This window comes from Dermacentor andersoni, chromosome 2 (genome assembly GCF_023375885.2).
Source record: "Dermacentor andersoni chromosome 2, qqDerAnde1_hic_scaffold, whole genome shotgun sequence".
NCBI classification, from domain to species: domain Eukaryota; kingdom Metazoa; phylum Arthropoda; class Arachnida; order Ixodida; family Ixodidae; genus Dermacentor; species Dermacentor andersoni.
Genome location: NC_092815.1, coordinates 146,269,116 through 146,286,148, shown reverse-complemented (window position 1 = coordinate 146,286,148; position 17,033 = coordinate 146,269,116). Strand labels below are relative to the sequence as shown.

Here is a 17,033-nt window from a genome sequence, read left to right as displayed (position 1 = left end):
TGCCTTGATGCGTTTCCTTTCTTTATCGCTGCAAGCCCGGAACTTTCCAGCGACGAACGGCACGCGCGTTATCAGCATAGAACAGTTTACACCCTTTGGAGTGCCCCTTCTGATAACGCGCGTGCCGTTCGTCGCTGGAAAGTTCCGGGCTTGCAGCGATAAAGAAAGGAAACGCATCGAGGCAGATGACGATTATTTTTGTGTGGCAGAAGGGGCAAGCCAAAGGGTGTAAACTGTTCTTAGAGTGAGGCGTTATACATAACTCGTTTCGACGGTGCCAGTACGTTTTATCGCTGGATTGATTCAATGCTAAGCGCATTACCGTAAAAAATCATCGTGTGATAGGTTCTGCCGATGATCTTTTCCAGTTTCGGTATCAAAAACGGCTGTTTTGTTTTCTCTCTTTTTGTATAGCCTTTTGTGACACTGGCGCTCATATTTCAATCGTCGAAATTTGCACAGAAGTTCCTCTATATCTACACTATCTGAAACTAGGCTTTTTACGCGGTCCAAGATTTTGTTGCAGTTTTCATTTATGTTTAGGCCTATCTTCTTTTCTTTTGTTTTTTTGTCGTAGTCGCTGCATGGCTCGATGCATAGAGTAGTTTAGCACACGGGGTGAGCCAGAACGAGCGTCAGAACCATTTCAGAATGGGCCGTGTCTGCTGTGCCCGGGGCACAGCAAACAAAAGGTGCCCGAAATGTCTACGTTCACCCATGACGTCACGTCCGCTATAACCCATGATGTCACATCCGCTCATTTCCATGGCGGCCGTCTTACGGAGCCGGCGGCGCTGCGAAACGGTCCGTATTCCGTGCCCACTTAGAGCGTGAGTAATTCATCTTTCCACGCTACATGCGTGTAATAAAGGATTGGGGCTGTGAGCAGTTTGATGCGTTACCATTAAGTACCTTGTGCGCATATTTTGCCTCCTGGCCGCGTCAAATTGCAGCCGGCATGTGGAATGGGCCGTGGCATATTATATGGAGCTGCTCATGTGAGTGGTATTGCCTCCGTCAGGATCGTCAGTGCGTGCACAGAACCATTCAGTAGTCTGGTTCAGGGAGGATGCGCGAAAGAACGAGGACGTAAGAAAACACTGGCATGACGAGCTGTTCCGTCAGATCGCGTTACATCGCGCTTTTTTCTAAGACCATCTCGCTCGAGCGAGAGGATCTTAGAACAGCATTACTGCTTTTTTACAGCAGCAGCACTTGCAACTGGACCACCGTTATCACCGCAACATATTTGTGTGTTGCGGTGAAGCATGCCGATAGTGGGAAAGATTTACGTGAATCTGGAATGTGTGGTTTCTGTCAGCGACTAACCTAATGTTCTACTCTCATTCGCGGGTAGTTCATTCGCGGGTTAGTTCGCGGGTTGTTGGTTCATTCAAGCTAAGCATTGCTACAGCCTTTGCTGTGGCTCATTTAATCGTCACCTGCATTCTTTTAATAATACAAATGACATCGCTGCGCGGAAGAGCGTCTCTTGAAGTTTCCAAACAAGAGCCAATGCCGCCGTGCCTGCTGCATACACGCTTGCCTTTCCTAACGCAGTTAAGACGCGGCACTAGCTCTGCTACTGCGTGATACAGGGTCACTGTGATAATAAAATTAAAAAGAACAAACGAAATTAATGCAGAAAATGTGAAACGCTGCCAAGCGTGATAAACGGACCTGCCTCGCTAGATGAGTTGAAGAAATCGGCGTCCTGAAGTCAGCTTCGCCGCAGTAGACTAGTATTACGCGGTGAAGCATGTCAGAACTGAAGAGTGACCGCTTTCACCGACATATATAATATGTGTTCCTTAATGATGTACGCGTGCACCTGCCGTCTCCTGTTACATTACGCGCGCCGAGGCGCCTAAGTGTACTGGTCGGCCTTCAGCGCTATTTCGGACGTGGCTGTGATGCTTTGAACCGTTGGTTTGTCGACCTCGTAAGCCAGTTAATGTTTACACGGCCATTTTTTTCTGAGCTGTTGATTTATTCCATAACAGCTACTTAATTTCGTAGTTTCCTGTTCAACTGCTTTGGTCATATGCGAGTCAAGGTTGTTCTCTTTAGCCAAGCGCAGTTTTCGAAAGCGAAACGACGCTTTTGCATCAGCATATAGTGCCGTCGCCCATTTACAACACAGTCAATCAATGTAATTTTGTATGTCACTGCGAAACCGCCGAACGCAGGGAACTCACTCGCATGTGGGGAACTGCATAACTAGCCACGGGATTACCGTGCCTCTTGGGAAGCTGCTTTGCATCAAAGGCCAGGTACCCTTGCTATGATTCACCGCAAAATATTTTGTATGTCTAACCGCTTAACATATTTGTATTGCGGTGAAGCTAACCTTACGGAACCGAATTTCGCAACGCTTTTTAGACTCCTGCATCTCTACCAGCCACTACCAAACGCTTGTCGGTACGTCTCTTGGCAAAGGTCCAGGTAAATCTCCCCTGTTGGCGGTTGGGGGGACTCACGTATATGAAAACTGCCAAGGAAAGCAGTTGCCCTGATGAAGGCACGCTCCCCTGTCGAAACATTTGCACCAGCCTGTTCGACCACCGTTATCACCGCAACATATTTGTGTGTTGCGGTGAAGCATGCCGATAGTGGGAAAGATTTACGTGAATCTGGAATGTATGGTTTCTGTCAGCGACTAACCTAATGTTCTACTCTCATCAAAGCAGATTTTCGTGGCAGGATGCATGATGTCTTGAGAACTTTTGTTGGCTAAAGCCATACATGCCAGGTTAGCTCTTGTCACAATAATACGCTTTACCGCAATACACAAGAGGCCCCGCTGTAGGACACGCCCGCCGTAGTTAGCCAAAACCTTATGTGATGGTTCACTGCAAAACACCTCCTGTATTGCGGTGAATCGTAATAAAGCACATTTGTCACTTTAGAATGTAAAGACCCTTGCCCTTCGCTTTTGTAATAATATGACTCAGTTTAATGAGAACATGTATTCACTGTTAAAAACATCCACATTGAAATGGAGATATGAACACTGATGGCAGCTTGTGTGATGTTTTATCCCTTTACTTTTTTGTGTACCTGTCACGCTGCCATTATTAAATTTTCCTGTACTTCGTTAGGTGCTGACGTACATAACATTACATCACAAAGAGCAACTGTGTAATTAGTGTTCAAGGACCACTGTGATGGCTTTACTCAAGAAAGGTTTGGGTTATGTTGTTGTGAAGGTTTTTTTTTAGAGGTAGCTTTCTGAGAAGAAATCAGATGTCAGGAAATAGATCTCAATGGCACAGTAATCTTGGCTGCCTTTTGCTCAAACGTGCCCTAGACATAATTGAGTGATTTGCACTTGCAACTGGACAGCAGCCGTAGCTTGGGAGACCAGTGATATGGCATATTTTATCAAACTAGGTGACACATAGCATTACCAGTCCGAATAGAGACCTGTTTAAATGTTTGTCACCTTCAACACCTAGATTTTTGACCATGAATTCAGAAAAATCTGTAGCACATTTAGAACCTAGATTTTAAATGCTGTTTAAGTTGGCTTCTTGTTCACTGCAGCTGTGCTCGGCTTCTGTCCAAACGGGAGAGCACTTCTGCACAGCTTATTAGGGAATATTCTTATTTACATACCTTCTTTTTATTTATCTCGCCTACAATCACAACCAAATGTTTATGGCACATGAATGTGCTGTACATGAATCTAACTTACAATGCCATGTTCAACAGCACAGTGCATGTACCTTGTGTTGGTTCATTCAAGCTAAGCATTGCTACAGCCTTTAACTGTAGGTATCATGGTATGAGAGCAGAGAAATGGATATGCAAAGACAGTTGGGCACATTGAGACAACATCTTTGTTGTGTGTGAAAAGGTGACAGATACACAATATGGGGAGAACGCATGCACTTTCATATTTTCTCGCGCACAAAAAAAGCCAGAGGAATAAGGTTTCTTCACTGTGCCATAGAAACTATATGTTTGCTCTCAAAGGTAATTCTGATTCATTGGATATGTTCCTGTGCTGTGTTTATTTTCTTGAGTGTGCTTTAGTTTTTGCACGTGAATGTTTGAAACTCGTTTTTATTTTCACAGACTGAACATCCCACGTCTTGGTTTGACTTCCTGGTACAGGATACTTGCACTTAGCATGGAGTGATGAAGCAAAGCAGTGTACTGTTATTAAATGTGCAGATTTTAGCAGTATAAGAGCAGTTCATTAAAAAAACATGTGTGCTGAAAATAAAGTGTTCTTACCCACATTCCTCGTTGTCTATTTATTTATTTATTAATACTGTCAACCCTCATAGAGGGTCATAACAGAGAGGACAATACAATTACATAAATCAAATATGGACAATGTCAATGTACGTAAAGTTGCTTAACACTTGTCAATTCACAGTTAATAAGATGTTCACTTGAATGCTGTTCAGCACACTTCTGACATTTATCAAAATACGTACAATGAATATCAAGTTGCACATATCACTTGGCACTTCAAAACTAAATCGAAAACTCCCATAAATATGCCTCAGCAGCATTTTCAAGATCGGTGACATCTTTTCGGCTAACAATAGCGTTTGGCAATTGGTTCCACATTTCTATTGCATCCAGGAAAAATTAGTATCGATATGTATCACTGTTGGTATGGTCCGGCTTTATGCCGTAGTCGTGGTTAGTTCGCGGGTATCTTGCCTGGAGCATGTAGATATTTGAGCTTATCAATCTGAAGTTGATCCTGCATTATTTGATAAAGCCCCTTCAGCCTATATTTTTTCCTACGTACCTCAAGAAGATCGAAGTTGCAACGCTGTAACATAAGCGTGACCGATTCCTTCCTTCGGTATGTCGAACAAATAAAACGCGCCGCCAGACTCTTTTCAACTTCCTCTTAAGCGTCACTTGATGGGGACTCCAAACAACGCTGAATATTCTAGTATCATCCTAATGAAGGCGGCGTATGCAATAAGTTTTACATTACGCGATGCACGTTCCAGTTTTTTTTTCTAAGAAAATATAACTTTTGATAGGCAGTCATGCAGACGTTATCTATATGTTGGTTCCATGTCAATTTTGCTCATATTCCTGTATTCTCTTCAGCAAAACCACTTATATGGGGAACTGATCATGATAAGTGCTCATGAGCATGTTAAAGAACAGCCTTGAACCCTACTCATGCACTGGTAAAATGTATAGATGCAGTGAAATTGAAACAGAAAGCAAAATAGCAAACATGATGCAGTATTTGTCAGACAATTATGTCAGCAATTCTTGCATAAAACAATTTACTTAGAGCATACTAGCACTACAAAGTACCCATCTTTCTTGTTAGGCATACATTACCACAAGCTCTTTAAATGTGGTCACAAGAGAGATGCTGGCTTTAATGAGGAACTATAGAGGTTAAAGGCAGCCATGAAAATGTATTAAGAAATAATGCAATGCATAGCATTTACTCAGTTCCGAGAGCTTCCAAAGTTGCCATAAGGCCTTGATAGCTATGGATGAGGGAACAGTTGTAGTCCAATTGGAGTATGAGAAATGAACAATAAGATCGAAACAAGTAACAACTCGTAATGCAATCAAAAAATCTTGCTATAGCTTTAAAAAAACAGTGAAATGAAATTAGTGTGACAATTTCCTTTTCCTTTTACTTCATTTAGGTTCAACATACTTATTTTAGTAACACAAGAAAGCAGAGGCGTGAAGCACATAAGAAAGATGCTAGTCTGTTTTTATATTCTGCCTTCTCTAAATTCAAAGTTCAGTAAAGTTAACTTAGAAAGCTACAGTGAAGTCATTGCATCTGCCTGTATGGTGTATAACAGCAGCAATCGGCAGCCTAACTGCTTGGGTTTACAGTGCCTTATTTGTATTGTATACCTTTTAAGTGCTGAGCTATTGGAAGATTGATTAAGGTGGCCAACATGCTGAACCAGTAGTTTACTGAGTAAAATACATGGAGAAGGGTGGAAAGATAGGACAGAGCACAGGGGATGTATTCCGTGTCCATCTAGTGAAAATGTCCATTTCATCCACTGCTGAAGTTCTGATTGGCTGGGCTGGGGTATGCACGAGAAGGAGACATGCTCCCCCAGCTAATTCAGCAGAAGAGGATATGGAAATGTCCACACGATGGATACTTACAAAGCTATTTAATAAAGTACTTCTGTAACCAACATGCCTGCTATGTCATCCTTGCTTTCAATGTCTGTCTTAGTAAAAGTGTGAAAGAACCAGGTTTGTGCATGAAAAGTTTTCCTGAGGGTGTGTGCCTTGAAGCCCGTAGTGGTAATCACAGGAAACGGGGGTGGATCCAGAGTAGCACCAAAGGGCAAGCCTTCATCGAAACAAATATGGAGGGAAGTGACTGCATGCTCAAACTTGTCAGCTTACAAGTTTGCCAAGACCAAGTGATATCAGAAGTTGATGAAGCCTACATGGTTAATGTATAACCGCTTAGGCCAAAATTATTTAGATACTTTTTATGAGGGCTACATATTTACTGGAAATCTCAAAATAATTATGTTAGTGCAGAATACCTTCCACTAGTTGTGATGTCCTTGAAAGAATGAAAATATTTGAGTTGTACTTGTGTGGTGCATGAAGTTACTTTAAAAAAAAAACTCAGCAATGGAAACAAAATGCAAAGAGTAGTATTCGAAATAAATTGCCACCTCTTTAGGGCTAGATGAATTCAAATAATAATAATAAGCAAATGAAGATCGGGCATACAAGATAGATGTTTCGGCTCCCACTTGAAAGCCTTGTTCACAAAGATTGTGAACAAAGCTCCAGTTGAACCAGTTCTTATTTTTCATTTTTATGGCTGGCATCTAATTTTAAACTACTTACCGTGCCTCCTTTGACCAAACCAGACAGGCTGCCATCAAACTCTTCACTACTTCAATGCAAATAATTGGAGGTTGGCAAATACATTTTTCTAATAGGAATAGTAGGTAACGAATAGTCAAACACTGATGCATACAGTTACAGCAGGCATATTTATCTTGGAATTAAGCACCATGCTTATATTGTCTAGTAAAAAAAGGACAGCTATCAAGGAAGATTAGGATTATATTTAAGCAAAAGTAATTATACCTCATATACTTGAAGCAGATGTAGTGCTTCTGAAGAATCACGTCCAGACTGCACGCACTAAAACATTAAGCTGGGATATTCAAAAAGACAAGTACATGTTTTGCTCGCAAAGTGACTTTTAGTGTGCTCAATTATGTAAAGTGTGCTATTATATGATTAATGTAATTTGCTAATGTAAAGAAAGAACAAGCCAGGATCTCTTGCTTCATATATATGCGCTGAATCAAGAAGGTAATTAAGGAAGAAGAACACCAGAAATAAACACGAATATTTGTGTGCTTTCTGGCATAAAAAAATTATCATGTAAGCCACATAACATGCTTTCCAAAGCATCTCCTACCTTAACTTACAGCTGCATCACGTGAAGGCACTTTCTAAGAACACACATGCTTCATGATCATTCACTGTGTTAGTGACTCCCACTGAAGTAGACTGAGAACATATCTGGGCATTGCATTCAATAGCTGATGTAAAGTGAAAAGACTGCTGCTTGTAGGTATGAATGAACCAAGTGAATAAGAAATATAGGTTCTCAAACTTCTAGTAGTAAGTGTGGCAGCACTTAAGAAAAACATATTGCAACTAAAGATTGCAACACATGATGAAATAACTGAAATTGATTGATTGATTGAGTAACTTTTATTTTACAGTCCTGCAGAACGCGTATTAGCACGTCGCGGGCCGCTCCCACGTCGGGACCGACAGGCCTAGCCTGCCAGCCGCATCGTGGGCCTGCTGGACAGCCCAACGTTGCTCAGCCAGGAGTGGGTTGCGGAGGGCCGCCTCCCACCTAGCTGAGCTGAGGTCAGGGCTTGCTATAGAGATACATCCCCAGAGCATGTGCAAAAGTGTTGATCTATCCCCGCAAGCAGGGCACGCGTCATCAGTGTAAATCTCCGGATATATCGCATGTAACGTGAACAGGTTGGGATAGGTTTCTGTCTGCAACAGTCTGAATGTCAGTGCCTGAGGCCTAGTGAGCTTGGGGTGAGGAGGAGGGTATTGTCGCCGCGAGAGATAGAAGTGTTTAAGAAGTTCATTATAAGTGGCCGGCGCGTCCCTACCATGCATAACTCTCTCTTCGGCCGTTACAGCGCCAGCGCGGTCAGTCAGTGCGCGCGCGGCAGCGTGGGCCGTCTCAAATAGCTAGGGAGAATTTAATAGACCAATAAACAGGAAACTGCAAATTCCCAACATTTCTGAATACTTTTCTTCACATGTACTCACCTCATAAGTATGACTTCCCTTAATGCTCGAACCTCTGCCTTAATTTCATAATTCCCCATTCTCACTGCTTCGCTCATGCTGATTGACATCTAGCACAAAGGTTGACGAAAGTAGCTGAGCATGTGCATGTGTTGTGAGGCAAGCTGCCCACATCTGGTAGCCGCATGCCAATTTCTCAGAGTAGATGAAAGGGAAGCCTTGAGGGTAAACCATAGAGAAGACGGATACCTTGGTTCAATGATAACTGAAAACACCAACATGGAAAATTTGGACAGCCCACAGAATCAGCAGAATTGACATAGTTTGGAAAAACTGAAAACATGCATTATGATATTTATGTTACACAGGTTCCAGTCAAGTTGAAGATTTTCACTGTCTAATAAACTTATAAGACAATACATGACCAGCAATACTGTATGGAACCTAGACAAGTTTAAGAAAGTCACCTAGAATTCAGGATGGAGAAGTGACTGAATTGAGGATGCTAAAATGGATGAGGTGGAGGCAGATTGTGAAGGCAGGTCTTAAAAAATTAACATTCAACACACACTTAAGTTGGCAAAGATTGGACTCAATGTTCAAGAAGAAATTGACTAAGATAATTTATTGGTATACGTACATGAGAGAGCAGCAACAATACAGCAGAGATAACTGTCATGCAAGAGGAAAGGACGTCAGCCTAAAAATTAACATTTGATCAGGAGAATGGTTATGCATGGGCTCAGGCTCATGTACAATTCTGTATGGTACGCATGATGTCAGAGCTGCATAGCATAAGGAACTGTGGCCTTAGATGCCTCGATTATGAAATGATGTGGGCCAAGAGTGGAACAAGGATAGCATCAAAAGGGGGCCTCCTCCAAAAGGAGAACCGTAGGGAAACGGGGTGAGAGAGGTTTCCTACGCAACAGATACAGAGTCATATGAGTCATAGTCATAGAAACCATGACCCAAGGAGCTGCACAACAAGGTATATAAATTCAAATCTCTATACAGTTAAACCTCAGTATAACGAAATTCTCGATATAACGAAGAATTTAATTTTTCATAACCTCTTCTCCATAGAACACCATGCATTTAGAGCCTCAATATAACGAAGTGTGTTTGTGTGCAATTTCAATATAACGAAATTTCGCTTCTGCCGCAGAGGAGTGCCAAGACAATGGTAACTTCCGCGGACGCACATAGTCAAATGATTGAATTACAAACGGCTGCTTGCAAACGCACCTCTCAAACTGCGTGCAGCGCGACAAGAACAACAGCTTGGAGCCGCATCATGTTCCGTATAAATTAAGTCCAAGTGCGATCAGATCCTATCGCGCCCCGCGCACTTGTGCTTTAGGTGCGAGTGAAAGAGTGCGAGGGTGAGACAAGAAAGATGGTGGCTTCGTAAGTGCGGCCTTCCCACGCGAGCAATGGCAAAGTGGGGAAGGAAAGCGAGCTCGCGGTAACGCGATCAAGCGCGCGCGAGGGGGCGGAGTGGGGGGGCAAGTTGGCGCGCGTCTCGGCCATGACTACGCGTGGCTGTAAACGCGGCTGAGCGCATACGCAGCCGCGCACCCTGCTCTAGAGGTAATCTGCTGCGTGTGGAAAGAGCGGGCATGCCAAGACGGCGTGGCATCATGTAAGCTGTCTTCCCGCATGTTTAGTATTGAAGGTTGCGCAATCTCGAGTTTTGATGACCCGTTGGAACGGGAAGCAGACGAAGCATTCCCTCCCAGCTGCCGGCGCTTTTCATGATAGCGTCGTCGCAGTGCGACCGGGCGACGCTTTGGGGGCGGAGTGCACGCGAAAGCATATGGCGTCACTTAATTCGTACGTACCGCTGATGTGAAGATATCAACGTGGCATGAAACCGTATCATTCATCGCTGACTCCTATATTCGTCAAAATAAAATGTTTTTCAATTCAAACTTGCTTTTTTTTTATTGCCCAATAATACGGAAAATTGCATGGCCCCTTTCCATGCAACAAAAATCGATCGGCGACTGTACTCATTTGCATAACAGATCGAATTTCAATACAAGGAAATTTCTATATAACGAAGCGAATTGCCGATTTTACCTACTTTGTTATATCAAAGTTTAAGTGTATAACGAAATTTCCTGTTCTCTACACGGGGGCGGCATGTGGGCTTGTTCGTTGATCATCATGGAACGGCATGTAGTGTAGCGCAGCAAAAACAAAAACACAAGAAGAAATGAAACACAGACACAAGCGCCTAATTATGTCTGTGTTTTCCTTTTTCTTGTGTCCTTGTTTTCGTTGCATTACACTACATGACATTCAATACTTTCACTGTCACAGTCATGAGCACTGAAAACCTAGAATCAACTAATATCTTGCCCGATTTGCCATAATTAAAAAGAAAAATGTGGGTATAGTAGGTCTAATTGAGTTGTGGCGATTTTAGTATCACTGACATATAGCTTTTAAGAATGTTTAATCGTTTCTTCTGTTAAGGCAGAGTACATGCTCAACTGCTACAATAAGTGTGAACGTAGGCAAAAACGACATTTTTGGCTCTTGCATCAATTTTATGGCATGTTGCGTGATCTAATCAAGTGGTTTCAATTTGACGAAGTTCTCGATTTAACAAAATAAAACCTTACATGCCAATAAAATTTATTAACTAGACTTACTGTACTTCATAACCAAAGTACTGTATAACTATAAGCAGCTACAGCCGCCATGAGTGGCGAGCAGAATTGAAATGAAATTGCTTTAGTCGAAACACGCCGAGCACTGCTAAAGTACACACCACATGCATTGGGCGACTGCGGGAACCGCGGTACCACACGCAGTTATGCAAAGCAGCACATAAAAGTGCCGCGGACTCAAATTGGTTAGTAAATGCATTCGGAACCAGTCTTTCGATTACTCAATTGATATATCAGCCACACACTCGCATAGCACGGCCACGTGGCAAACGTGGCCATGCGGACGCTTCACTATGCACGGATCGGCTGGTTGCAATATTGGGGCACTCTATGGGTGCATGTTTAAAGCACAGCGTTTTTTGCCTATCGCGTGATTGTTGCGGGTGCTCCATGGCTGAATGTATTGCATGGTACAGAATTGGCCCCAGTACCAAAAGTACACAGGTAGGGTGGTCCGTGTAGATGAAGCGTGAACGCGAGCTCAACATAAGATACGCAGTCATTGCCATGCATGCACTCATCATCCCAAAGTCGTTATGCCTCAATCGTGATGACTCTAGAATGGTCAATTAACTACTGCATCATGCCATCGTTGTCACCATCAGCATCATACTGTTGTCAGCATTCGACAGATGCATTACACAGATTAGCATTACCTTTTCAGCTTTTAGGACAGAATGCCATGGTGATCTGCCGCAGTAATATTATGAGAGACACTTGGGCGGAACAATTGCTGGCTTCAATCGCCAAGCCTCCCTAACACCATTTATTTCAATCTATATAATAATCCTAAATTGTGTCACAAAACTTCTACAACAAATGTCAACATGGTTGCCATAAGACCTTGTCTCTCATAAAAAACACAACTATATTGTCATGTTCACTAACTTGATCTCCTCCATTGAACTTAGTTCTTGCGTTGAATGGATGCTTCTAGCGTTTCAAATTCTGCTACTTTGTGCCACTGCCTCCTTCTCCTGAATAAGCTAACTTAATATTGATCCACATGCAAGTACTAAAATTCACTGAATGCTTTCTTCATGACTAAACACAATTTGTATGTTAACAACTCCAATTCACAAATCTGTCTTTTGTCACTTCTGCCATGCCACAATGCTGAGTGTTTAGGCCCTTGATTTTTCTCATTTTAGATCTCGCAAAGAACTTAACGTAGAAAACTAAACTTTCTGTTGATGACTGTGTGTTTTGTCGTGAAACAACCAAACTCTGGCAGGTCCGTTTCTGTTCAAACAGACTAAACAAATGGCCCACTGAGTAAAAAAGCCAGCGTCTGTCGTCTCAGCGAAATGGAACCTCAGATCCCATTGGTTGTGACCACATTGCGAGCGTGCCTCTAGGGAGCAGAGCGGGTGAAAGGGTACATCTGCCATCACTCTAGTGCGCCAGGTGTTGCGTGAGGGGAGAGGGCGCCGCCGCAATGCCATGTCATCCTTGCTCTCGCAAGCGGGCGCAAAGTCCATATCCCCCCCCCCCCCCACTCGGCTTAGCTGCTGCACGTGCCCAGTGGGGCAATGTCTCCACTAATGCCTCTCCGGAGTGCCATCACTAGTTAAAAACCTAACATCAGTACCCTAGCAAAAAAAACTGATAGAAATTTCTATAGTCTCTTAGGAATATGTATAGGTTGTACAGGTCCTTCTAAGAGTGATATATATTCCTACCTGACCCATAGAACTCTTTACCAGACTGGCAGGCAGCAGATAGATCTCACTGTGCTGCCTACAAGCCCAAATAGCATGATGTACGTATCAGTCTTTTAAACCCAGATAGAGATCATCATATGACATACAGAAATCTGATTGAGGCACTGATAAAGCATGTTAGAAATAGCACACATGCCGGTGCCCACACGCCTGAAGAGACGTTTTTAAAATGAACTGAATATACAACCCTGAATGCATTGCCTGCCACGTGAACAGATTAACAAACACAGTTGGGATATTAGAGTATCAAATAAAAATGAAGTGTGTAAACTGTGCAATTATCAAAACTTTTTACAGCTTGTATGCAGATATATTATCCTAAACATGTTTCAACATAAATTAAAGCACACGTTTTCAAAGCACAGCAGTGTTACTTAGCCTGTGAAACTACATTGGGGAAGTTGCATGAGAAAAGTATCAGTCCATCTTTGCAGCAGGTGTGCTCCAGTTCTTTTAATACAAAATTACATTTACAAATTTTGCGAGACGGATGTGCAACATTTAATGCATATCCAAAACAGGATTACTGTCATCATCATCATCATCATTATATTTATGTCCACTGCAGGACGAAAGCCTCTACCTTCGATGTATAATTACTCCTGTCCTGTGCCAACCGATTCCAACTAGCACCCGCAAATTTCCTAATTTTGGCGCACCACCTAGACTTCTGCCATCCTCTACTGCACTTCCCTTCTCTTGGTACCCATTCTGTCACCCTAATGGTCCAACTGTTATCTAATCTGCGCATTACATGACCTGCCCAGCGCCATTTTTTTCTCTTAATGTCTATTAGAATATCATCTATACCCGTTTGCTCTCTTGTCCAAATTGCTCTCTTTCTGTCTCCTAAAGTTATACTTAGCATTCTTCATTCCATCACTCTTTGCACGGTCCTTAACTTGTTCTCAAGCTTCTTTGTCAGTCTCCAAATCTCTGCGCCATATGTCAGTACCCGTAAAATGCACTGATTGTATACTTTCCTTTTCAATGATGATGGTAAGCTCCCAGTCAGGAGCTCACAATGTCTGCCGTATGCGATCCAGCCCATTTTTATTCTTCTGTGAATTTCCTTCTCATGGTCAGGGTTTCCTGTGATTAGTTGACCTGGGTAGACGTACACCTTCACAGACTCTAGAGGCTGACTAGCAATCTTGAACTCTTGTTCCTCTGCCGGGTTATTTATCATTATCTTTGTCTTCTGCATATTAATCTCCCACTCTTACACTCGCCCTGTTAAGGTCCTCAATCATTTGTTGTAACTCATCCGCAGTGTTGCTGAATAGAACAATGTCATCGGCAAACCGAATGTTGCTGAGGTGTTCGCCATTGATCCCTACTCCTAAACCTTCCCAGTTTAATAGCTTGAATACTTCTTCCAGGCACGCAGTGAATAGCATTGCAGAGATTGTGTCTACTTGTCTGGCTCCTTTCTTCATAGGTATCTTCCTACTGTTGTAATAAAGTTTATTTACAAAAGCAAAACAAAGCACTTTCAAGACTGTGGATACTAACTGTAGCTCTAACATGTCAGGCTGAGTTTGTGAATGCCATAAATTAGACACTACCAACGTGATTTCATTAAAGCTACTTTCTGGGCTAGTTGGTGCATACTTGATTTGAAAATTATGACAACGCTAATGCATCCATCCACAAAGGAACAAGGACAAGACACAAGCAACATGACTACAAACATGACTAGGGATTATTTTACACTCCATTATCTAAAGAATAAGCAAGCAACTTCAGCCACATTTAAACAAACACATAAGAGGAACAACACAGACTGAAGTACCAACTTCACCATGCCCATTTGTGCTCACAGATGCTGTATAGAACACCAGGTCTAATTGGCGCATGCTTTTATAATATTACAACTTCATATGAAGCTATTTTCTTTAGACTATGCACTTTTGCATTCATCCCAAAAATGTTGTGATATGTGACAGAACACAAGTGAGCTTGAGCAAAAAGAACAAACTGGCATGGCACACTTACAGGAAGCAAGGAAACAGGACAAGCATCGCTATTGGTACAAGATCTACAGCAATATATCAGAACATGACAATACAGCAATATTATTTAAGCAAAAGTGAGTACAGATCTGAGAACTTATTCAAGTAAGAACATGGATTTACCATTTTTAAAACCACACATTCATGAACAAAAACAGCTAAACATCAGTGAACATATTGCAAAATCAGAAGACACAATTCTTCACTGGGTGCTAGTTCAACCACCGCACGTCGAAATGTGTAAAAGTAGTTTAACCTGTGTAGCCTTCAGCACGTGACAGCAAAGAAGACTATCAGAACAGGCTTCATATATAGTGCTTGGAGTCTTTGATTCAAACCGTAATACGCTGTTAAAATAAAATTTCACAGTTTGCTTGTTTCATTCAGAAAAAAGATAGTGTCTTAGTCATGCCACCACAGTTAACGGATAAACTTGCACCAGCTACATTGAGTCAAAGGAGAAAATAAAGTGAGCAAGACAGACGCACGGTGTGAAAATGATGCTGTTGTATCAAGTAGCATAACTGCTCACTTAACATTCAGCTGCTTTCCATGCCTCTGCATACAGAGTGAGAAGCTATACCTCTTCACCATCTGCTAGTGAAGCTCTGTTTGTTCACTGTGATCACCCACTGAAGGCAGTCACTTGGTTAAGTAGGGTCCTTCGCTACATGTAAGGACACCGACCTGAAACTGTGCATAAGTCCTGTAAAATATTGTCATGTTTTGGCTACTGCAACTGTTCATCAGCAGCTGCGTCACCACTGCCAACATGCAGACCATGCGATTCCCCAAGCACTTAATTAACAAGAGTACAATAATGAAGAGTGGCAAATTGGGCTAGCTGGTTCATTAGGAAAACAAGAAGCTATCGCAAGAAAAAATAAACGCTCTAGAATTTTGATGGCTCTGGCTTGTTTAATATATTCAAACATCAAAAAGCTGATTATTACAGAACACCATAAAGCGTGGTGCACTGTTACCAACTGTTGTTTTTTAAAGCTATAACCTGTTATAACCAGACATTCATGTACCATGGCTAAAGACATACTGTTCATCGTTGCCATGTCTTGAGCAGGGGAATTAGTCTCTTTCATAAAGGTTTCGTATTGTCCATTAAAAAATATTGTTGTCTATTTCTATAAACACATAAAGGCGCATAACTTCGCTGGGTGTTACGTAAACTAGTGGCTCCTCTCTCCTGACGCAGACTGAAAGGTGCTTTGCATGGAGAATTTCAACAGGAAATAGTTTCTTGCATTTCAGAATTATACAAGAATTCGCTCCAGTAAGAATTCTACAAATGAGAGAAAACACACCTGAGAAGCTGACAAATGCACTGTTTTTAGCCTTTATAGTTCAAGTGTACTGGAGAGAGTGGAATGTTTGTTGGTTGACGACCATTCGGTAATATTCAGTGACACTTGTTGAGTCACAGCCACGGTTGTGGACTACAGCCTGTTTTTCACTTTCATCCAAGTTCAGGCACAGCTTTCCAGTGCCTAACGAAACTGTCTGCTGATCAGCTCCCCTCTCCTGTGCACCAAAAAAACTCACTGCTTCTGGTGAAAGATTTAAACTAGCTTTAGCTGCCTATAACTTACAAGCAAGTACATAACATTCCAATATTTGTAAAGGAACATCATTAGCTCCACTGACCAATTTCACAAGAAGTTCATTTCCGCCTTCAAATACAAATGAACAATGCGACCAATGAGGTCCTAGTTTAGCCGCACTTTTAGGAAGACGCAGGATTTGGTGTACATTGTATGCCATTGCACCCAATCCATACAAAGACTGTGCTCTCACAATAAACTCCGAGAGAAGATCAGATGATCTCATTATGGTCATCTGAAGTGCAGTGTCTAGTAGAAGTATATAGACACCCTCCACAAGCAAACTGGAATGTCTGACATACTTATCCGACAAAAAGCTATGAAGGCATGGTAATGAATAATGAAGAACCCACCACTTCCATTCACTAGCTTTCCAGATTGTGAAGTCTGATAATCTTCGTGGTGTACGTGTGAACCAATTCGGTGGCTTGATTGCCAATAACCTCCTGTTTAAAGAGGCTAAACTTTGTTGTGAACCAATTTAAACATCTTTTCTCTTTTAAACGTGATCACATTTTTATTCTTCTAAGCTGTTGTATGGTGTATATTTGTTCCAACAATCTTTCCTTTCTGAATCCTGGGCTTCATATTTGATTTATATGTATTGTCTTTTGTGATAATATAAATGCATTATTTCTGACTCATTTTTTGGGCAAATGAGGAAGCTTGCTTCTCCTTGAAGCACATTACACCTATACAACACAC

The 17,033-nt window shown here is 42.1% G+C and overlaps 1 protein-coding gene and 1 long non-coding RNA gene across 2 annotated transcripts in view; both read left to right on the top strand.

Moving 5' to 3' along the window:
* Positions 1–1,813: 1,813 nt before the first annotated feature.
* Positions 1,814–17,033, top strand: part of LOC126540954 (uncharacterized) — a gene marked incomplete at its 5' end in the record, with an annotated part of 41,640 nt that continues 26,420 nt past the window's right edge. Inside the window, one exon of the mRNA XM_072286172.1 lies at positions 1,814–2,002. Coding sequence (XP_072142273.1) covers positions 1,814–2,002 — 189 coding nt within the window. The remainder of the gene's footprint in view (positions 2,003–17,033) is intronic.
* Positions 2,007–4,247, top strand: LOC129387297 (uncharacterized). The gene is made up of 2 exons (XR_008614572.2): positions 2,007–2,445; positions 4,081–4,247. It is a non-coding gene; the product is annotated as an uncharacterized lncRNA (long non-coding RNA).